Source organism: Cololabis saira, chromosome 7, assembly GCF_033807715.1.
Source record: "Cololabis saira isolate AMF1-May2022 chromosome 7, fColSai1.1, whole genome shotgun sequence".
NCBI lineage: Eukaryota > Metazoa > Chordata > Actinopteri > Beloniformes > Belonidae > Cololabis > Cololabis saira.
The window spans coordinates 24,158,256-24,183,081 of NC_084593.1; the positions used below are offsets into that span (position 1 = coordinate 24,158,256).

General features: G+C 39.3%; 1 protein-coding gene across 2 annotated transcripts; it reads right to left on the reverse strand.

Moving 5' to 3' along the window:
* Positions 1-4,123: 4,123 nt before the first annotated feature.
* On the reverse strand, positions 4,124-22,464 carry gfpt2 (glutamine-fructose-6-phosphate transaminase 2). Of its 2 annotated transcripts, none has more exons than XM_061725149.1 (19): positions 22,348-22,464; positions 19,909-20,016; positions 19,018-19,119; positions 18,729-18,851; positions 17,731-17,789; positions 16,798-16,929; positions 15,904-15,965; positions 12,681-12,760; positions 10,482-10,599; positions 10,144-10,307; positions 9,761-9,856; positions 9,502-9,599; positions 9,227-9,347; positions 8,894-9,051; positions 8,354-8,468; positions 7,560-7,687; positions 7,189-7,356; positions 6,908-7,069; positions 4,124-5,345 (listed from the first exon to the last, which is right to left on the reverse strand). In XM_061725149.1, exons 1-19 carry the CDS (start codon positions 22,352-22,354, stop codon positions 5,301-5,303), a joined length of 2,046 nt encoding a protein of 681 aa, XP_061581133.1. In that variant the 5' UTR covers positions 22,355-22,464; the 3' UTR covers positions 4,124-5,300. The 2 variants fall into 2 exon arrangements, with proteins under 2 accessions (XP_061581133.1, XP_061581132.1); XM_061725148.1 differs by having other exon boundaries at positions 18,729-18,854.
* Positions 22,465-24,826: the final 2,362 nt, after the last annotated feature.

Here is a 24,826-nt window from a genome sequence, read left to right on the forward strand (position 1 = left end):
TGCAAAAAAATATTTGAGACTCTGTAGACACTTGTCACTCAAACATGTTTGACTCTGGGCTGACCAATGGGGAAGCATCGGACCACTGCGGGATGTTTGTGTCAAAATGATTGAATCAAAAAAAAAAAAAAAAATCACTTCAAATCGAAAAAATGTTTTAAATCCAAAAACAATTGTTAATTTTTTTGGGTGTCAAATATTTTTTTGCATTCAAACACTTTTTTATTTGATTGGAAAAGTTTTTTTTATATTGAAGTGATTTTTTTTCAATGAAAATATTTTTTTCTTTTTGAAGCAACTTCTTTTTTGATTAAATGATAAAGACACAAATGTCCTACCCATAATATGGCCCAAACACAAAAAACACTACTTTAATCAAAAAAGTTGCTTCAAACAAAAAAACTTAACTTCTATCAAAGAAAACATTTCCATCAAAGAAAAACAGTGTTCAAATGCATTTTTTTGAGTCTCAAATATTTTTTGCATTCAAACACTTTTTTTCTTTGATTGACTTTTTTTTTTCGATTGAAGTGGAATTTTTTTTAATTGAAAATATATTTTTTGATTGAAGCAATCTTTTTTTTGATTGAATAATTAAGACACAAATCTACCTCCATACTTATCAATTAAAGAACCAAAGTATAAAGATGAAAGGATGAATTGATGAGTTCTTTCGCAGATATCAATGAAGGGAACACTGTTTAACAAGCCTTGAGCCTACAAGATAAATGCACTTGCGTCAGTGTATAAAGGCGAGGCAAGGCAAGTTTATTTGTATAGCACAATTCAACACAAGGTAATTAAGTGCTTTACATCAACATTAAAAGCGACAAGACACAATTAAACAGTAAATAACAAATAAAATTATAAGAAAAGAGGTAAAATAATAAAAAGCACAAGTTGTTAAAAAGTAAGGGCAGTAGAGTACAGCAGGTAAGTATTTAATTTAAGAGTACGCTTCAGTAAACAGTAATGTTTTTAGCCCTGATTTAAAGGAGCTGACAGTTGGAGCAGACCTCAGGTCTACAGGAAGTTTGTTCCATCGGTGGAGCAAAATAACTGAACGCTGCCTCACCTTGCTTGGTTCTGGTTCTTGGGACACACAACAAACCAGATCCAGGCTTTTCTCCCACTAGGGGAGTTTTTACCTGCCATTGTTTTTTTTGTTTTTTTTACCTTGTCTGCACACATATTAGTGGTTGATACCATGCCGGTACAAACCTAAGGCATATATATGTGCATTATTACTATATTTAATATATATACATATATACACGCATACATACGCATACACATACATATATATACATATACATATACAAACCCAGTAAGTTTTTTTTTTTTCTTCTTCTTTTTTTGGGAGGGGGGGTGACATCCACTGCTAATCCAGGAAGAAAGAGCACACGGAAGCACAAGTCGAGCACTGGAAATCTGCAACAAAAACCACAAACGAAACACAAAACCGATACATAAGGCAGTGAGAACCAGGTGTATCCAGTTAGATACCATTTGAATATCTCCCAGGTGACCTAATATACATATCGTGGGCTACACTGGAATTCTGTAGTTGATCCATGTGGATAAATCCTTACAAATCTCCGTCCAGAACCTCCGTACCGGTGTACAATACCATAAAGCATGCATATAATTATCAGGGGTGTTCTCTGTGCACTGTGAACAGATGTTAGAGGTGACAAAGCCCATCTGGAATATCATTTGTCCTGTATAATGTATTCTATGAAGAACTTTGTACTGTATAAGTTGTAAGTTTGGGTTCTTAGTCATAGTGAAAGTATTTAAACATATTTGTGACCAAGAAATCTGGTCGGTGTTAAGAGAGAGATCCGCCTCCCATTTTGAAATCGGAAGAGAGACTGAAAGTTTTGATAACAACTTTAGAGTGCTTAGGTTCAATAATTCTATTATCCTGGCGGGAAGTTGTAGGTCTAATTGGTTAAGTTTATATGTTTTATTTATTATGGCCTTAAGTTTTTGGTATTCTAAACATTTTTTACTGCTAATTCCATATTGAACATAAAAGGTACAAACTGTCCTTCTATGATTACATGCTGTAGATACCGTATTCCTTGGTCTCTCCATTGAGCAAAGTTTACCATCTTTTTATCATTTTTCAGGATGTCTGGGTTGTTCCAGATGGGTGTACGGTCACATGGAAAAAGTGAAATTTTAGCTATTTTAAGGAATTCCCACCAGGCTGTCAGAGTTGTGCTAATATTAATGCTTTTGAAACATTTATGATGTTTAATGCTTTGACTAATAAATGGTAACTCTGAGATTTCCAGATCATTGCAAAACACTTGCTCTGAGTCCAGTGGTGGACAGTAACAGAGTAAATTTACTTGAGTACTGTACTTAAGTACATATCCAGAGGATTTGTACTTTACTTGAGTATTAGATTTCTTTGGTACTTATTACTTTTACTTGAATATATTTCCAAGACAAATATTTTTACTTTTACTTGAGTAAATTTCTAGGAAGGCTGAAAAGTACCCGTTACTTTCAGGTCTGCTCTTTTTTCTTCTTCCCTAAAATCCTATTGGACACAAGCTGTTTTTGTCAAAGGAGGAGACCTATCACAGTGCACGCTCTCCACTGGGATGTACGTAAAGCGGAAATACGTCAAGCCTCCTCATAACGATACCGCCAAAGTAGCCTGCGTTTGTCAAGACAGAGCCGCAACAAATCAAGACAGAGCCGCAACAATGGCTACGCCTGCGTCAGGAGAAGAAAGACAATCCGCTGAGTCGTCTGAGTCTGATAATGAGCCGGACTCGGAGCAGGGACTTTGACAAAATCCTTGGCCGTATCTTAACTCAATGTTTGAGTAAAAAACGAGGGCACAGACAAACCACAGACATTTATTTTCAAATGTTTATTGTGTCTGCCGAAGCAGAACTACCTCTCTGCTTTCAACAACTCAACATCGAATTCTCAGAAACAAGAGTTAAAAGATCCTTAAATTAATTTAGAAATACTGATGTGGAAAATAAGAAATTTACTCTTACTCTTACTCTTACTTTTACTTAAAGTACATTTAAAAGCATTTACTTTTGGATACTTAAGTACCTTTAAAAGCAAGTACTTTTCTACTCTTACTCGAGTAATATTTTGACTGAGCTGCTTTTACTTGTAACGGAGTCAATTTTGACCAGTAGTATTTGTACTCTTACTCAAGTACTGGTCGAGTACTCTGTCCACCTCTGTCTGAGTCCAGCCATTGACTATCTAAAGAATCATTTTTCAACCATTTTACAATGTACTGTAATTTACCTGCCATTGTTTATGTAATAATTGCTGGTCATGTTCTGGGTCTCTGGAAGGCGCCTAGAGACAAATTTTGTTGTATTAGACGGCACGCTATATAAATAAAATTGAATTGAATTGAATTGAATGACCTAAGGGGTCTGGGTGCTGCCGGGAACCGATCAAGCATGTATTTTGGTCCAAGACCATTCAGGTCTTTGTAGACCAGCAGTAAGAACTCTATCCTTTGACTCACTGTAAGCCAGTGTAGTGATTTCATGACCGGTGTAATGTGGTCCAGTTTCCTGGTGTTTGTAAGGACTCTGGCAGCAGCGTTTTGGATCAGCTGCAGCTGTCTGATTGATTTCTTGTTAAGACCTGTAAAGATGCCTTTGCAATAATCCAACCTACTTAATTTAAAAGTAAACATAACTTAGACCCGATAGTGTGATGTTATATCAAACTGATGCAATATTTGGGCTAACTTCAAACTCTCCCTGTTATGGAGTTTAATTTATATTTTTAAATGTTTTGTAAAACAACATTCTGTAAGGTAACTTAATTGTCAGCAAATTTAAAAATGTAAGAGTACCTTTGAACAAACTAAACATTTACAGAATCTACTCAGAGGGACACTTAAGTGTACTCATATGAGGCACAGCGTTTTTAAAAACTTGAAGACTTGGAGAAGATACAAACCTTTTGTAGAAAATAAAGCTGTACCATTCTGTGAATCTGAAGTGTTTTTGAACACCATATTTTGTTGCCTTGTCTGTTTGTGGTGCATTTTATTCTATTTACTGCACCATTCTACAACAGTAAAACTTACGTTTAAAGCACAAACTTGTTCTATACTGTATTCTGATTGGGAATGTATTTATTTTTTGAGTAATTTAGGTTGTATTACAAAATTGTTTTTACAAAAGTTTTATATTTTAAGTTACAAAAGACAAAAAATACATGTTCTATTTAAATCATTGAAAACATCTCAAATAAACAGCATCAAACCCAACAAACACATCAACAGGGGGGAAAGAAGACAATCATTCACTTTAAAAAATAATGCTTTATCGATTTCTTGATTGATTGTGCTTTTCTAAAAAAACAAACAGTATAAAATACAATCAAAAAGTTATAAATCAAACTATTTATTTAAACAAAAAGAAACCAATTAAATACATAATAGTATTTTCATAAAATCCATACAAATGGCTGACAAAGTTTTAAAAGTCAAGATACATTTTCTTTCTTACTTTCTTAGTGCTCTTTAAATAAGGGAATATAATCCATTATGACAACAAGGACATAAAGATATTTTGGGGAAAAAAAGTTACTTTTCCATGAGGCGGAAAGGACATTATATGTTTAAAATAAAAATGAAGATGAAGAATGAAGAACAGATTTTGGTTTCTGTATCTCCAAGCACAGTGAATCCGTACTTTGGCAAAGAAACATACAAAATGAAATTTAAAAAGAAATGCAATTCCTTTTTTCCTTCAAAGCAAACAAGGCACCTAAAGCCCCCAACATGACTAATAAATTCATTAAAAAAGGAAGAGAAAGTGATTGTGTACATTCATAATGCATGGTTGGTGTCCATATTGCACAATTGTAAACACTTCAATGTACCATTTCAAAGCTCTTCTGCAATGCCTGCGACAGGATTTTGGCTCAACTTGTGATTAGAAAAAGGCACAGCAGGTGTCTTTGGCTGAGTAAATGTTGTTTTCAAAAACGTTTTTCTCCGCACGCCTCAATGGCACCACTCTGTCTTCAGCAGTGTATTGGTCAGGTTTCACATTTCTCTTTTTAAAAGTTAATTGTACCCCACACCACCTTCATCTGCTCCATTCTCCCAGTCTCACTCATACTCTCTCTCTCACACACACACACACACATATATATCCATACAAACAAATACAACCAAACCTCACCCAGATACATGCCTGCAAACACACACACTGATTGTAGATTGCACAATTGCACTGTAAATCTCCTTAAGCCACCTCTCATCTTCTGGGCTTTGTGAACTGTAATTATTCCACTGTCACAGACTTGGCCAAGTTCCTAGGACAGTCAACCTGCAAAACAGAGAACAGTTCTGTTATAGCAAATTGCATACATGCACATGCTGTCAGTACCAGGATGGATGGTGTAACAATGATAAGTGACATGATTTCACTGTAATTAAAGGAATTTGCATTTCATTTCTACAATGAAATAACAAGAAAACATGTTAAAAGAAAATGTTTCCACAGAGACACAAGCTAGAACAATGATGGGGAATGCACACATGGGTTAACTTTCCCAGCCGTACCCGTTAACTTCCAGATAATTCCCTGTTTGAGCCAGGGCCAGGCTTTGTGTGATGAATCATGTAGGAGTGTCTGAGAGCTGCTCTTCAGAACAACCAACATGGCTACAGAATTCCTAGAAACACCTCTGATCAACACGTTGTTACTTGTTGTTGTTGAGGCTATTATGCTCGTTCTTCTGCCTACACCACATGCTTTGTTTCTCTGATTGAATGCATGTCTTTCCAGTGATGTCCAGTGGCTGTTTGTTCTGCATCCACTGGTACTTTCTTTTGGAAATTGAAGTCAAACCAGATTTATTCCTCGAAGCGAAGAGGAAAAGAATTAGGATGTCTGACTAGGCTACTCATTGGTGCCTTACGACTGATATATTTATTCCCGTGGTAAATCTACTCTGTAACTACAGTGTAACTATATACATGTGTTACGGCCCTGTGGCCTCTCCTCATTACCTTTTGCCCATGGGGACGTAACAACATGACTCTGTATGGACCGCTCCAGAAATATAATACAATGCAGACTGCAACAAGTGACTGGTGAGCTTGGTTTGCCTTGTAGGGGGAATGCAAACATGTGATTGGGTGTAACTGTACCCGCCTTGCTCAAAATGTAAATGAGCATATATGTAAAGCTTTAAACCAAACAGTCTGGGACTTTGATAAAAGACAGCGGTGGAAAGACATATCATGTACTACAACCTTATAAAGTATCTAATTACATTGTGCTCCAAAGTGTTGAGCGGTATGTCATGACAATGCCAAATTAATTGCTTCACATAAAAATATAGCCAGAAGTCACAAGGAAGTGAAACCTGTTCCACATACACACAAACACACAGGTTTAAAACGAGTCTCACTGTAAAACATGTTAATATTGAATTAACATCACACACAGCTTTACAGAGTCTTGTTATGTTTGTTATGTACAGAATCAAAACACATGTTTTATAAAGCTCACAATGGTTTAGAGTACTGTACACATACAGTGGCTTACATTTTTAAATTTTAGATTCCTTATCACCTTCTTTTAGGTACTGATATTCCTCAAAAACCATTGTTGCTATATGTCTTTTAGTCATGTTGATACCTTTTTAAAAAAAATATTAAAATACACAATTCAATATCATCTCTGTGATTGTTTATACTATTATACTAAAGCTCATGTTTATTACATCTACTCATTAGAATAGTAACTGAATCTGAGAATTCTGTCCTGATAAGCTTATATAATAAAATAGTAACCTAATTACCATCGTCGTAACATTTATGATTACAGTAGACACAACACGTCTCACCGGGGTTTAGCTGGTGGTAATCACTACTACTTACATCATATCCTCGTAGGACTGCCAAGTGGAAGGACAGCAGCTGTAGGGGGATGACACTGAGGATGCCCTGCAGGCAGTCCACAATTTGTGGCAACTCAATGGTCTTGTAGGCATTCTTGGTTATCTCTAAATCGTCCTGGCAACAGAGGATGATGGGCCGACCCTGTGGGAGACAGAGGCCAAGAAGGAAACAATATTTATCTAAGTTGTTGCATTTCTCTGCAACACAAGCGTACTTCCCTGCTTGCAGGGATCTGTCAGCAGTATTTTCCCAGGACCTACCGATCTGGCAGTGACTTGCTGCAGGGCATTCTGACACTTAGTGTAGCAGCCATCGCGCATGATGACCATGATGACCGGCATGTCCTTGTCTATGAGTGCTAGAGGACCGTGTTTCAGCTCTCCGGCCAGGATGCCTTCTGAGTGCATGTATGTGATCTCCTTAATTTTCTTCATCAGAACAAATAAAAAGAAAAAACAAACTCAGGACACCATGACACATGATGACAACAGCAGAGGCAACATCACAACTATTGTAAGACTTTTTAATGCAATAAAATTCAAAAATTCCTACTCTAAGCTCATATTTTATGCAAAGCTATAGGAAGTGACTAGCAGTTTTTATTGTCTGTAGACTGTGATTGTTCACTTACCAGTGCCCCCTCAAGGCAGGTAGCGTAATTGTAACCTCGGCCCATAACCAGAAGAGACTTCTGCTCATACAGCTCATCTGCAATGGCTTTTATCTTCTCATCCAGCGACAACACGTTCTTTATCAGCTCTGTGATGGTGGAAGAACAATAAATGATACTCAGGTAAACATTTCCAAGGTAAGGGAACAATAATACTGGTGCCAGCTGCACTAAGCAGCGGCAGACTTTCTTCTAATGGTTTAACTTTAAAGCTTAATCACTCCTTAGCTGAGCGATTGACTTAAGGGTATTATACAGAATATTTTTAAAGGCTCCCTTCGTTGAGCAAAGTCATTAAGTTATTAACTGTAAAAGTTTTACTCTGATAAAGTTCTACGGTTTCTTGGGAACTGATTATTTTATTTTCCTCATGCATGGTGGAAATATCTACAATACAAAATCATTCACTCGTTAAGTTTATTGAGGAGCTTCTCCTGGTCGAAAAGCACTCTTCTCTGGATTTCATCATTTAATTCATTTACTTTGATAAACTCTCCCATTTCTGTTTAAGATCTTTTGTGCAGCAGTTTGACCAATATTACTGAATTGTTCAAGTATACATTTAAAGCAAAGAGAAACCCTCAAATAATATTTCCGACTTCAAGGAAAATCTTTGCCCAACATGGTTTGTGCAATTGGCTCTATGTTTTACACCATGATTACAGGCTTAAGCGGTTCACCATCTGTGTGCACATTTAAAGATGCTCTTGCTCATGTTGACCACAAAGGGCTTTGCGTTACATCGGCGTACTGACCAGGTAGCACCTTAAAGCCATTGATGATCTCCAGTCTTCTCTGCTGCAGGGAGAGTCTGTCCTCGCTTATCATCAGGCCGAACATGACGAGGGCCACAAACTGACTGGTGTAAGCCTGGATCACACACAGACACGACACACTTATGTAAACCCAAGTATACAACACAGAAAATGACAAGGCTTCATGTTCATACTGTATTTATTGAGTTATTGCGCTTAATAAATATTTGCGGCACAAATCAGCACACTTCAAATATGTCTACTCCAAGTAAAATCGATTAATGATTAAAACATTTCTAACCTAAGTCAAATTTTTGACTGCTGACTATGCTGTCATATGTCATATTTCTATAGGGAAGTCTTTATGATCAACACCAAGTGAAATATTTATGCTTTTTTCTGGAAAGTGGAAAAATATTGTCCTATGTCTGCGCAAGTTTGACGGCATAATAAAGACACAAATCAAGCTTCATAAAAATGTAGACGAAAGGGTTCAGAAAAGTATTTCTTTAACCCATGAGCTCATAGCATTAACTGTACCTTGGTGCTCGCCACTCCAATCTCCGGCCCAGCGTTGACGTGTACTCCACAGTCGGTTTCTCTGCAAATGGAACTCCCCACAGTGTTGGTTATACCGGCTGTTAGCGCTCCACGTTCCTTGCAGTAACGCAAAGCCATCAATGTATCTGCTGTCTCTCCTGAGGTTGCAGAAAAGAAATGAAAACCAATGCTCAAAATGCGTGATTATAGCAAAAAAGGTTCCATCAAGAGAAATAAATGAAGAAGGTGGGAGGTTTTCATGGTCATTGTCTTAGAAATTAAAAGAAATACATACTAAGAGACGGTTAAGTACATCAGATAATAAAGTGTAACCTGATTGGCTGATGAAGAAGCAAACGTCGTCTCTGAAAACTGGTGTGCTGCGGTCCAGGAAGTCGCTTGCCAGCTCCACCATGACAGGCAGTTCTGTCAACTCTTCAAGAATCTGTCTGGTCTGAAGAGCGGGGAAATTAATAATAGATGTTTTTAGTCCACCGATATTTCACACATTCTGACTTGGACTTCGCTGTGACAAATGATTTACTCTCTATCGCATGAAATGTCCTCTTCAAGCTAACACAAAGTCATGATTCAGTGGCTATACTTACAGCAACTGCGGCGTGGAAACTGGTGCCACAGCCAATCACGATGAGCCGCCTGCAACGTTTGATCTCCTTCAGGTGGTCCTTCAGGCCTCCAAGAAGCACTGAGAAAACAAAAGGTAAGATGGTTCTATTTGCTGGGAGAGGAATAGTGTCTTTACACAGATCACAACACAGATTTTAAAGGGGAAATATGCAGGGGGAACAAAATCCTTTGGTCTGATGTGGCTGTCAGCTCAAAAACTGATACAAGATCAATGATTACCTGCGTTGGTGTCAAAGCAAATTCTGCCTCTCATGGTGTTCACTACAGACTCCGGCTGCTCAAAGATCTCTTTCTGCATGAAGGCCTCAAAGTTTCCTGCAAAAGGAGCAGCATCATATCAGCCAATTTGTTGTTGCAGGATAGCATACAAAACCTTTTCTCCCAAAAGGTGAGTCAAAAATTAGGATGCATGTTGACAAAGTCAAAATTATTGTAGCTGAAAAATGACCAGCAGTATCCCAAATTCAGCCAGCAGGGGGGGAGCAAGTCTCAGTCTATGTGCAGATTTAATCACTGTTTTTAGAGCTCAAAACGGAAATAGTAACCATGACATGTCCAAACATGTAACAAATGCACAAAAGCTTTTTCAACAGCTGTCTAACCTTTCATGATCTGTTGCAGCTCCATTTGCAAGGTCTGAATTGCTCTCACTGGGTTTTCTCCGGCCTGCCGGTTTATCCTGTGGATTGACAGCTTCCCCTCGGACACGACTGCAATGTCGTCATCCTCGAGGTACAGCACCTTGTTGGTGTGCTCAATGATGGCACTGTAGGTGCAGAGACACACAGATGAACATGAATAGATGTGATGGGTAAATGACAATGTCCTATAATCATGTGTACATGCCTCCAGAATAAAATGGAAAGTTCACAATCTAGAGTTCAAAAACATGGTCCCACGTAGGGCTCACAACACGACACCCTGAAAAGTGCTTCCTCACCTTGCATCGGATGCAAAGTAATACTCCACCGCTCTGCCACCCCCCACTGAGTTGATGGCGTCGGAGCAGTCAGGCCGATTGTGGCTGTTCTTCTCTTGTATTCCCTCCTTGAAGTGACCTACAGAGTCAAAAGTCAAATGTTAGTGCTCGTTCTTTTAGTAGCTAAAACGTCTGATGGTCAGTCAAGTCACTTATGTGAACAGATCGGTCAGACTGATGTTATGGTCACGTCAAAGATCTTTTTAGATGGAACAATGAGCCACGATAGATGTAACGGAAGAGCTACACATTATTGCTTCCAGACTGCATTTAAAAAGATGTTGATCATCTTGATCTTCATCAAGGAATCACACTGCGAAAACTAATTTCTAAGAAAGTAAAAAAATAAAAAAGACTATTTTAAATCGTTTAGTTAGTTATAAGAATTGTACTCAAGAACATTTGTATTAACCCCAATCCACAAAGATATTTTCTCTTGAAATAAGACAATTTTGACTAGATTTATGAAAAATTAGGCTTATTTAAGGAGGGGCTGTTTTTGCAGTGCAAAATAACTAATGACATTTTTTTATTAATCCAAATAACAGTTGGTTCGTGAACATGTTTTCTCCTCCATTCAGAAGGTGAAACCTCCTCAAAAATCAAAACCAGGAGCTTTCATTTGAGAATTTGATGGCTCAGTCCACACCATTGTATAATCAAAGAGGCTGCCAAAACCGTCCAACACATTATAAAAAAATGTGAGCACAGTAGTGAACCATGATCTTTCAGGAAGTAACCTGGTTACACAAGAATAATCTATTTTCTCTTCTCCTTCTGGTTTTGCCTTCTTAATTCAGCAATTAGAATCTAAACCATTCATTCGAAATTATATATATATTTTTTTTTTGTCTTTGCTGAAAATCTATTTATTACTCTCTCTTTGTTGTCCATGAGGAGACAATTTAAGGAGGATCCAAATGGCTTTATGATCCACTGTATCAAGAACAAACCAAGATTTTTCACACTTCCTGAAACCTGTGTGCCTTGGACTTTGAACCAGTCTCACTTGAACCATTAACAATCATGAGTCTCGCTGATAAGACGATGTAAAGCAACAACAAATGAAATAAGAGAGCTATTGCTGCTGGTAACTATGACTAAAAATGATCTCATTGAAGTGTGGGACATTTCAACAGTTAACAACAAACCTCCTTTCAAAAGTGTGTCTCTATTAGTGGGAATCCTGTGATGTTTAACCACATTGTATTTGACTCATACACAGATGTCCCATGGCAGTTTTTGAGGAAAAGGGCTTAGCAAGATAGTCCTCTTTTATTTCACAATAAATCACTGCGTTCCAAAACATCTCATGTTACATTACTTCAACTCTATGCCAAGTGAGCACTCTCGAAGTCAGTCCGGGTTTGTTTCTGGCGGCTGCGTCTGAGAAAATCACAAGACTCATCTTTGTTGCAGTCCAGCGAGACTTCATCTGAAATCTTTCTAGAGTGAGATGTTTCATGTGGAAGGCTTCACATTTCACATAGCAGCACTAAATGGAAATTTTCTGTACATCGCGATGAATCAGGCACTGTTTGGCTCAGCGAAGAGTACGGCAGTAAAGCATTAAAGATTAAATCTCGTAATTTCCTTTCTTATTTACAACAAATTCATTGATAAACCCAGCAAATGCTGCTTATGTAACCAGAGGCAGATTCAGCATATTCCTTTGTGCAGTAGAGCTCCAATGTTGCCACAAAGGAATAAAAAAACACATCACTGAGCCTTACTATTTCACTTAGTCCAGTTCACTCTGTCCTGCAGCTGTAAATAAACACTGCTGCATCATATTAGCAGCCAAAAATAAAGCTAAACAAATATTCAGTATTTGCTCCTGTTTTCATTTGTGGCAGCTCTGTCATGGGAAACAGTTCAATCTTTCTTTGAATTATAGTATATTTCAAGTACCATACCATAATTTATATTATGATCACACGAAAAAACATCTGAATTTGGTTCATTTCTTAACAAAATGACTTGAGGATTTAAACTAGCTGAATGATTTGTAAACAGCCCTCACAGATAGAATGAAAAATACCCTTTTATATCATTTAGTACGTTTAGTACGTATGATGCTTTGAACGTGTGCTCAGACATCGTGCATTTTGGCAGCGCGTGAGGGTGCAGAGTTCATACGAGGAGAGGAATAGTGCTCACCACTGTTGTACTGGATGGGGATGTCCTCGTTCGCCAGCGCGTGCTCGCTTCGCACACCAATGAGCAATGGACTTCCTCTCCTGCCGGGAAAAGAATGAAGCAGGTGGAGGGGAAAGCAGGATGAGAGAGAGAGAGAGAGAGAGAGAGAGAGAGAGAGAGAGAGAGAGAGAGAGAGAGAAGAGAGAGAGAGAGAGAGAGAGAGAGAGAGAGAGAGAGAGAGAGAGAGAGAGAGAGAGAGAGAGAGAGAGAGAGAGAGAGAGAGAGAGAGATTGGGTTAGTGGGGGAAGGATTAGACTTTCAAGACGCACAACAGTGTCAGTTAGGATCGCACCTGCTGCTTTGTAGCCTGACATCTGAACCTAATATGTCATTCCACATCAAACTGAACTTTTCCCCTCTTTACTTCCATCCATTCCCTTTTTCATCACTGGATTGAGTGTGTCTACTTGAGCTTCTTCTACAAGCCTGAGTTCAAACATGCCCCTATGCAGACATCCTTCTACTTAGTCCAAATCCCCTGGAAGCTTGTGGGTCTGGAGCCATTAAATGAGTTCAAAGTTATCCACTTCTCGTCAACATAGATGTTGCTTTTCATGGACAGAGTCACGTCTTCCTTACTGACGACAGCTCCCATGAGGTCTTCTCCTATTGGCTATGGAGGCAGAGGAGGTGCAACCCCATGCGACCGGTCTACCTACTTTCCCAATACAGGCTGCTAGCGCCACAAAAATCTTAAAAGACAAAAGAAAGGTGATTGCAAAGGAACCTAGAAAAACAATCAAGTGCCAAAAGAATATAAAAAACAATCCTCTTTGCGGCAAGTCCACCATGACACTGGCTCTTAAGAAATGGCCTCTTCTCTGTTTTCTCTTCTCTGGATCCCTCTTTTCCCTCTCCTCTGCGTTTCTCTGGGGCTGCATTGACGTCAGACCTCTGATTGTGTAAAGGGGTGTGGGCCTTGAAAAGGGAGACTTGCAAAATGGCACATGTGGTTCACACTATCCAGTACAATATTTACACTAAGGGAGGGAGAGAGATGGCTATCCTTGTCTTAGCAGACATCATTGCAACATGATGTCTATGCTTAAGCTCCAATAACAGTCCGGATTGTCTTAGCTTAGTGTTAGATTGTATTTAGAAAATCCAAATACATGAAAAACTTGGAAATGGTTCATATCAGTACCAGACATATAGGGCTGAATGCGTTGTCATTATTTGACATAAGAAAGGCACATGACCTGTTAAACCACATTGCACTATTGGCGGTGCCTGTGGTTTAACTTGCGGCTGAAAAAAAGCTTCATCTCAGTTGCCGCCCTCAGAAAAATATCAACCACTCTTTTCCTGCGTCTTTGCTCGAACATGAAAGTAAACTTTAACTAGCCCTTCAACTTAACTAGTACCTCATTTAGTCAATGTTTACACACATTTAACAGTTTTCGAAATACTAATAAAACGAAAATAGCTAATTTTATGTAGAGTGTGCTGACTCTAAAGGTCAGTTATTGAAACCATAAAGAAGCCATTAGGTGCTTGGCTAAAGGCCACTGGCGAACCCGAGGTTATGAATCGGAAGTCAGTGGCACCTTCGTGCCTGCTTCCAGTTTCCAGCTCGTCCAGCTGTTTCACCTCAACATGTTGTTGTTGTGACACTGCAAGACCTTTCACCTTGGAGCTGTGGGTTAAACCCCAAATGTTTTGGTTTAAGTAGAGCCATGTTAGAGTGCAGCTCGGTCAGCTGCATGCCCGAGAGCAGCGCATAGCTCGTAGTTGTGGAAACCACGTGTAGGCTATGACTGAAGGTCTACTAAGGGTTTTATTTTATAAATTGGATTGGATAACAATAATCTTAAGGCAAAAACTCACCACTATTAGGTATACCAGAGGTTCAATATAAACTGGCTGATGTGTACAGTTTTTTGTTGTTCATGTTAAACCGTCTGCTTCAATTCCTTTGAAGAAATATTTGATTATTTTTTCAGTTTCATGGTTCCCGGTCTTTACTGTTGGCAAAAACATACCTGATGCTCTTTTGCAACAACTGTGTATGGCGTAAAGGCATCATATCGCACATCAGCAGCAATGGTCAACGATGGCTTTAAAATAACCTCGGGGCTACGGGGGAGATTATCGGTGAGGCAGCTCAAAGACAAAAGGAAGCAACCACCGAAGAGAAAATGAAAGCATTGTCGAGTGAGAGTGCCAACAAGGATAAACCTCAGAGACTGTCGGGAAAGCAACTCAACCTCAATGTCCATCGGAAGTTCCTTTAAATGGATTTTAAATTGTACAGATTGGCAAAAACAAAGAAGACAAGATCTATTCTGCAAAAAGGAAACATGAAAAAACAAGAAGAAAAAGATGCACATATGTGGTGAGAATAAATCCTGCTCAGAGGTGGATCCTTGATGACAAGGACAAGGATGCTGGTTGTTTTTTATACGATTACAAATGTCTCCCCCTCACTTGATTATTCAAACCCGACCAAATTCACAGTATCTACCCAGATTATTTTCTTCGGAAAATGCAGGCACGCCAGTCGACAACCGTGGCGCCAAAAGTTTCTAACTTGGACAGCAGATTGCCAGGACGTGGCCTTGACAACAGCAGGGCTGTCAAGGAAGCTGTTTGCTGAATAAAACCACAAGTTACAGCCCATCTATCTCTCGCGGCTCGTTTGACTGCCAGTCTCTAACTTTCCACTGAGCTCGAGCAATCTCCTGTTACTCTGATCCCTGATAGTTCACTGAACCAGGAAAAGTGTAACGTAAAATAAAGTGATGATAAGTAATAAGTCAAAAGTCTTATGCGTTTCCCAGAGCTGAAACAGGAAACTCTCTGGTCTCCCTGTAAATGAGTCACAGGGAAGACGGCGTAGAGCTGGCCGCCCAGCAGTCAGAGGCCCAGGAGGGAGAGGGGGAACCTAAATTCTGGTCTTATGAAGCAGAAAGTACTGACACATGCCGCCAGACAGGAATGTACTCACGTCCTCATGAGCCACTGAAAAACGGCACGCTTACTAATTGTAATCAGAGAACGTTCCAAAGTCCTGTCACCAAGTTCAACCCATAAGTCATAAATCAATGGCGTCTCTTAAAGCTATATCTGGCATTGCTTCATGGTCATAACAGTGTGAATGATCTGCACTGAGTCTGACCTGGTCCACATGTGGAGGACCATGTCAGCAACATGTCCGAGTGCATGTATACGTGTGTTTACCAACCTGGTGGACACGGCCTCTCCAGGGTAATGATGGCTTTTAAATACCAGAGCGAAGGCTCCCTCCTAACGAAGGAAGACACAGAAAGTTTACATTAGACTGATGAAAATCTGAAAATAAATAAATGCTGGCCTGTGAGGAGTAGGGGGTAATGGCAAGATTTCAGCTGATAATGTTTAAGTTATGTTTTCCAGCAAAGCGTGTAATATCAAAGAGAACTATTCACTGAACACAAACAAATGTCTCCTGTTGCTGTTTGGGGCTTGAAAAATGTAGGGGTGTCAGTGCAGCAGGGTAATTGAGGAAGAGAAGGGTGTGGTGGGAAGGGTGATTTAAAAGAAATAAAACATTTATTGTACAACATCAGATGAGTTTACAAGCACTGGCGACGAGGCTGCTTGTGGTTGTTACTGGGAGCTGGACTGAATGGGTGTGAAGCTGAGCGGGGTAATCCAAGGGAGGGGTGTCATTGCTGTGACACTGGACTATCTGGATTCCATTACTTAGCATTGAGTGAGAAGCTCTGAAGCGTTACCCACACAATGGAAAAGACAGTCAAGCTCAGTGACGTCCAAAAAAAACTATTAATCTGTTTTCGTGACTGATGATGTCACCCGTGATGCTGTTGGGGCAGTTGTCATGGAGAATGTTTTTTTTTTCCACTAGTGAGGTGTTTTTACTTGACACATTTCACACAACATTAAATAATTGTATTCCCAGATTCAAAGTTTGTGTGACTGGTTAAAGAAACACCGTATGACACCCAGCAGGAAGCTATTCATAATTATTTCCAGCACTTCAGGAGACGAAAAAGGAGAACTATTGGTATTACACAAAGACATTCACAGTAGGTTAGTGTGTTGGTGAGTGTTTGTTGTTGCCATGGGAGCAACTCACCAGCTGTTGGATGACCCTCTCCACCAACGTGGAGAAGGTGACGTGACCCTCTCGGTTGTCATAGACGTATTTGATCAGTTTGGGGATCACCTCCGTGTCAGTCTCAGACTCAAACTCATAGCCTTTGCTGATCTGAGGAAGATTTCAAAAATGCAGGTCATGAATAACCATCAAACCATTCCGGTTTAACCGGAATAATGTTTCATAGGGCACGAGACCTTTCAGAGCAGGAAGGACAACAAACATTTGAAATTCCATTTGTCATTCCTCATGATGTCACAACAAACTGAGGAAGACAGAATGCACCCCTCTAGGTGGGGTTCTTTATCAAAAATTACTTTATCAAAAAAAGTACTGCTACTACTGACCAGAAGCTACTTTCAATTTTACATCCATGGTTCTTTCACTGAGGTGGCATTTTGTGACAAAATAATTTATGCAAAGAGCTTTTCTTGTTTTTTGTTCTACTTGTCCCACCAGTTTTGCTTTGCATACCACGAGCTTTTGGACAATCCTGGTTAAAATCAAATTAGGAAAGTCAAAACCAGACACACACACTAGATCAAATAGATATCTGTGTTTAATTCATGTCTCATGTCTTTACTACTCAGACATGCTAACAGAAATAATCTCCTCCATAAAATCAAGCCTACTCTACGACCTTTGACACAAGGGGCGGGTCCAAGTAGCATTAGAATATAACTTAACAGGTATTCTATGTTTTCTTTTTTTCAGGCAAAGTTCCGACTTCTTACCTTCAATCTAACAGTTTCGGCAGTTCTCCCACCTTCCCCAGAATGTCACTCTGAGGAAGGCGGGAGAACCGCTGAAACTGTCAGACGGAAGGTAAGAAGTCGGAACTTTGTCTGGAAAAAAAGAAAACATAGAATATCAATCTGAAGACATAATGAACACAATACAACTATAACGTACCAGGTACTTCTTCAGCTCTTTGTAGTTGGTTATGATGCCATTGTGGACGACGACGAACTCTGAAAATCCAGCAGGAAGTGTAAAGATCAGAGAAACAAGTTGAAGCTGTTTCACCGTAATTGTTGGTGAAGACTCAACAATCTAAAAATAAACCTGAAGTAAAATTGAAACACACCCAAATAATAACACATTCCATAAGAGATAGGAGACTCTTGACGTGCAGACTACTGTACATGTTTGACTAATAATGACAATAATGACGATAATGACGATAATGACATGTAAGCCATAATAATGACATGGTTATGTCATTATTATGTCATTATGTCAGGCAAAACCTTTTGTGTTTTGTTTGTGGTTTTTGTTGCAGATTTCCAGTGCTTGACGCGAGCCTCCCTGTGTTCCTGCTTCCTGGATTGGCAGTGGATGTCACCACCCCCACTCCCCCAAAAAAAAAAATTTAAAAAAATCACTGGGTTCGTATGTGTATATTTATGTATGTGTATGCGTATGTATGCGTGTATATATATGTATATATATTAAATATAGTAATAATGCACATATATATGCCTTTGGTTTCTACCGTCATGGTATCAATCATTAATATGTGTGCAGACAAGGTAAAAAAAAAAAAAAAAAAGATGTCAGGTAAGACAAACGGTAATTTTTATTTACTTTTTTTAGACTTAAAAAGTTTAAATGGCCTTGATCTGTCTGTAGGGACTCTAACCACACTATCAATTAAATAGAATGACAGTTTCAGTTTTGCTTGAGACTTAAATCAGCATTTTATTCTGACATATATCACCAACATGAATTGTGATTTGGCAACAAACACATGTTCCAAAACTGCTTTGACTCATATCAGTTCATGCAGCTCAAGTTTACCCTCCTTACCATCTAATCCAGGGTCGATTAACCCCCTTTGTTGAATAGTCCTTTAAACATGAATGTTAAAAGCACACCAGCATGCAAGAAAATACATAAGGACATATTACCGTTATTCTTGTCGGAGCGATGAGGGTGGCTGTTGAGGTCGCTGGGCTCTCCGTGTGTGGCCCAGCGTGTGTGAGCTATTCCAAAGTGTGTGCACAGCTCCACATCCAGGTCCAGAGAGCCTTCCTCTGGACAACAAAAACACAACATCAATCCTTTTACTATAACACAAACAGCCCTTGAGGGATTTCTAAGGCCAATGTGAGAGTATGAGGTAAGGCCATAAGATTATTGGCCTTTTGACCTAAGTAAAATTGTAGAAATAATAAAAAATACAGTGCACAAACTTACTGTATAGCTTCTCATCCAGAGCCTTGACCTTCCCCTTCTCCTTGATCAAGCAGATGCTGTTGCTGCCGCCATCAGTCTTGTTTGGGCCATCCACAGCAATACCTGTACACAGGTGAGGCAGAGGCGTTTGCTTGGAATTCACTACAACAGTAATCAAAGTGTTTCCGGTGTTTCCGGGTGTGTTTCAGTCCCATAAATGTGTTCATGCAGTCTGATTACGAGGATATCTTCCATAAAGAGATAAAAAGCAAGCCTCCGTAATGGAAATCACTACATTTGAAGTAAAAGCTGGTGTTAGCAGATGGAGGATACAGTTGAGGTCATATGAAGTTTCTAGGACATTAATCTAAGTCAGTCAAGAACACATTATTTTTTGTGTGCATACATAAAGGACCTGATCCTGTTTAAATAGGATGCACAAACAGATGGTGTCATAACTAATGGCACACCTTTGTTGTCTCCTCCTCTGTAGGTGGCACCAGTTTATTCTATTCCAACATCCAAGGCTTTAAACTCAACTGGGATTTGCTCAGTTACACAAATAGCAAGAAAAACTTCAGAGCCAAGGTGTGATTACAGTGCCATTTTAAAGGGTAGCGTTTACTGCCAGTTCTGGTGACAAGCGCGATTCACTAACGCAGGTAACCACGTACAAATTCATCTGGAATCAGTAGGTGCCCCCAGTCTTCTGACTTGCTCACTTAAAGGGTTCGACTGCTGCAGGAAAGTACTTCCACTTTAAATCATTATGAAGAGGCCTTGCACACTGTAAAAATGCTGTTAGGATCGTATTCTCGAGGGTATATGCCACACAGGTGCCGTCAGGGAGGACTATAAGCTTTTGTGCGAGTTTTGTGTGCTGTGTGTAGTCTGTGAAGCCGGGTGTCTCACCTGCTGAATCGTACCCTCTGTACTCCAGCCTCTGCAGTCCCTTCACCAGCGTCTCAAATATCTCCTTTCTGGTGCGAGGCACTCGGTAATTCAGGTAAGCAAAGATCCCTTTTAAAGAAGGAGCAACAGAAACATGACTTGGATCCTCTGAGAGGCCGAGCGTTTACCCAGCTCCAGACCACAGATGCATCTTTATTTTAATACTTGAATACGTTTGCCTCTCTGATATTCATGTCAGACACATTAAGTCCAGTGATTTATAATGCTGCACACACAGTTATTATATCGTGGTTACTTTCATGTTGAGTGAAGACATACACTAAAGTCAATATTTTTCATCTGATATATTTTTTCAGAGTTGTTATGTGTAGTTGTTATGTGTAAAATATGTGTAGAGTGGAAAAGTTGCAGGATTAGTCCTATCTGCATCTACTTTGAGTTACTCAGGTTATAGGGAGATGAAACTAAATACACTGGAAAAAAAAATAAATCTAAGCGCATGTAAATATAACTTATTTAAATCTGTGATATTAACAATTAGAAATGAAGTTTGTTGCTTTACATGAATACGTCTAGTTTTGAACTTAATCTGCATTTGTTCAAAAATGCTTCCGTCAGTCTGCCCCAGGGCAGCTGTGGCTACAAAACGTAGCTACCACCACCAGTGAGGATGTGTATGAATGAATAATGATCTCTGTAAAGCGCTCTGGGTGCCTTGAAGGGTGCTATATAAATCCAAGTCATTATTATTATTATTATAAAAAACAAGACATTGTGCATTTTTTTCCTTAACAAGCAGTATTTATGTAATCCCAGGCAATCTTTTCATTTAACCACAAACTACAAGCAATAATCTTGTTGTATTTACTTTTCCTTTAACAATTTTAATCTATTGGGCAGATTGACCAACGTTTAGATGAAACATGCTTTATTTGTTTGAGTAGAACACCACAGTGAAAAATATATTTCTTGATCTACTTTAAAAAAAATTAAGGCAACTAGAGACTAGTCTTTGTATAAACTATTTAATTTTTAGTATGTACAAAATTAATTTGCAAGTAAAGTCAACTTAATTTTGATAAATAAAGTAAACTTAACACAATTAAGTTTGACTGTACTTGCAAAATGTATTATTTACATACACAAAATTAAGTAGTTTATACAAAGACTAGTCTTTCTTGATCTACGTAATCAGAATCAGAATCAGAATCAGCTTTATTGGCCAGGTTCGAACAATCTCCAACAAGGAATTTGACTCTGGTAGTTTCGCTCTCTATGGTGTTAAGGTGTTAAATAAACAAATGAACAATAGACAAAAGTGGAATTTCTATGTACAAAATTATAAACATTTTAAGGTGCAGCAGTTTGAGGTAGTGAGATAATCTATATATATCTATATCTATCTATATAAAATCTCATGCAAAAAGTTGACTTATTTTTTTAGTTTTTAAGTAGATCAAGCACAATATTTGCATCAGTGTAGTCCTATCTGCATCTACTTTGAGTTACTCAGGTTATGGGGAGATGAAACCGCTTGAATAGTGGACTGTAGGCCAGTATAATGTCACCCGAAGTGCTGGAAACTCAAGGCTGATTTATGGTCCCGCGTTACACCAACGCAGAGCCTACGGCGTCGGGTACGCAGCGACGCGCACCGTAATGTGTAGCCGTAGGCTGCTACGCCGTAACCCCACGCCGTAGGCTCTGCGTCGATTTAACGCAGAACCATAATTCCGGCTTCAGCTGAATGTGTGGTTTCTCTCTGTGTGTTTGTGTGTGTAAGAGAGAGGGAGTGAGAGCAGCAGCAGCGCCAGCTCCGCTCCCGCAGACACAGCTGGCCATTGACGGACGCACATAGCGCGCAGTGTTGGAGCGGCCAGGTAGAGCGGCTGCGGTGAAACAATCTCCACCTCCTCCTGGAGAAAACTAGGTGAAGCCGATGGACTGTTAAAGATTTACTTTCGGCTGTAAACGTCCATGCCCTCCAGAGCTATACGAGGTTGTGAAATGTTCCGGGATGGACGTGGTTTGTGGTCAGTCATATCATGAACTTGGTATGATAAACTGTCAATAAAGTCCTGTTTTGAAAAGTGTCAAAGCCGAGAGTGTGCTGCTCTGTCCTGAAGTTTACACCCATCCGATTCAATGACACGTAGCAGTTGTGCTTAAAGCTGTAACAGACCTGAAGACATGCGACCGACGACTTCATTTCAGACATAAACGTAAACAACAATTTTTGTAAATATTTGAGTAACTATAAAAAACTATGGGACGGTAACTTTTTCCTTTTTGATGCTTTCTTGCACGCACTGTTGCAGCGGTGTCACCGTAAGAACCGCTGTCAGCCTTTCTAATCCTCCACTGTGAATCGCATAATGATTTCCAACAACTGAGCTTAAACAAAAAAAAAATGGAAGGAAGGAAAAAAGAAAATCCTACCACACATGATTCAAGCTTTTCTTCTCGGCGCTGTCCGCGTTTCTTAGGGGGAAACGACTCGTAGTTTGCTGGTTGGACTGATGCTCGAGCCTCTCCACTGTTAAATCTAGATGAACTGCACTCTCCGGCACACTCCCACTTTTTATTTAAATAGCCTTTGATCCAGCTGCTCCACCTCCTCCAGCACACTTCCTCCTCCCTCTATTCTTCCCTGTTAACACCATCCTTCTGCCTCGCAGGTGCTCCACACATCTGTCTAAATGAAACGATTAGTAAACCAATTTTTTTTTTTTTTTTTTTTATATTTTTGTCCCGGTTTTTTCCCCATTTTATCACCCAGTGCTCCTACCTAACAGTCCTGGGCATTGCCATCCTCTACCAACCCCGGGAGGGCCCCGCACTGAGCTCAGGTCTCCTCCTTAACCTGAGGAGTGAGCAGGCCGCATCTTTTCACCAGACAGTTTTTTTTTCTTCCAAATTAATCCAGAACCAGGGATGTGATAGAAAGCCTTCTTAGGAGGAATAATTCATCTATTATATAGTTCACTTTATATTTGCCTGGAAACTCTGTTCTAACTGTTTTTTGCTTATTGTGGATCTTTTTACCTGGGTCCATCTAGTCCAGGGATCGACAACCCGCGGCTCTAGAGCCGCATTCGGCTCTTTAGCGCCGCCCTAGTGGCTCCTGGAGCTTTTTCAAAAATGTTTGACCTTTTTTTTTCCTTTTTTTCTTCTTCTTTTTCTTTTTTTTCTTCCTGTTTCCTTTCCTTTGTAATCTCAACATTTCAACTTTTTTCTCGAAATTTTGACTATTTCCTCGACATTTCAACTTTTTTCTCAACATTTTGACTTTTCCTCGAAAATTTTGACTTTTTTCTCGAAATTTTGACTTTTTCCTCAACATTTCGACTTTTTTCTCGAAGTGCATAATGAAAAAAAAGATCTTCCCCTAGTTATAACTAATATAGCTACATGCAGCATGTGTTGCCTTCATTCTAAGGCTTATAAAAGACTTTTCATTTTTTGCGGCTCCAGACATATTTGTTTTTTGCATTTTTGGTCCAATATGGCTCTTTCAACATTTTGGGTTGCCGACCCCCGATCTAGTCATACATCCATCCATTATCCATATCCTTGTATTTATATTCAGAGTCACGTGGGGTCTGCTGGAGAGTTTCCTAGTTCATTCAGATAAAAGGTATGGGTGCACCCTGGACAGATACCTGCTCCACGTCAAGGCTGCACATTCTCCTCCACATTCACTCCTAGAATCACCATTTAGCGTAACAGACCTGTTGTTATGTGGGAGGAAACTGGAGTACCAGGAAAAAACCCACACAAGCACATTGAGAACAGGCAAATGCCACTCAGACAGGCCCCAGCCTGGATCTGGACCGGCAACCTTCTGGAGTTGCAGTAACAGTGTCAACCTTTAAGCCACTATGTTATCCACTGGAGGCTCTATGACAACTATTTACATTTTCTTTCTCAATGATAGACCTGAATCAAATAAGTTAATACTGGAAATTGGAAATGTTCCTGATCCTGTGATGGACAGGCAACCTGACCAGCAGCAGATCAATGAGATCTTGAATATGAAAAGGCAGCCATCAGTGACTGATGAATGGATCTTTTGAATATAAGTTTAAAATCTATGAGAAAACTGATTAACACTTTACAACAAGGACCACTACATTTGTTTAGTTACATGGGTCCTAATGAGGAAGCAGTTTTTATTTAACTATTGCCTAATGATAAATAAAGTATTTAAAAAACGACTATTACTTAAACATCAGTTCATGGTCCGTCAAATATGACATGTGCAAGGAATGAAATTCAGAGGGTAATTTTTTACCAGCCGTCAAACTATTAAAGGCAGCGTAAGTGATTTTTCGATGATGTCATGTTTGTTGATATTTGAAAACATGGACAGCTAGTTCCCCCTTCACTCTTCCTCCAATTCTCTCCTTGAAAACACATCCCATCATGACCTCTCCCAAGCAAAGTTGTACCCAAATTTGTCCCTCACCAGTTCCTAGGTGACACTGCCAGTTTTGTAGCCCTAATTATAAAGTATGATGAGTATGCTCTCATTCTGAAACCAAGCCAATAGTTTTCATTATCACTTGCTCAGTGATTCACTGGTATTTGACATTTCATGATTACCTCAGTGCTATTTGCTACTTCCTTCAAATCAAAGGGCCGAGGTGAGGCGTTGGCACGAGTATCGTGCAGGTGAGATGATGATGTTAGTTTTTCCAAAGAATCAGCTTACTGAGGGAGGAAATGAAATCACCCATGGTAAAATACTTATACTAATTCTAATGAAGTTGGGACATTGTGTAAAACACAAGTTGAATACAATGATTGGCAAACCCTGTTCAACCTACAAAGACTGTAAGTACAAGATATCTACAATATGTTCAAACTGATAAACTTTTTTGTTTAGATTTTTTCCAAATATTCACTCATTTTGATT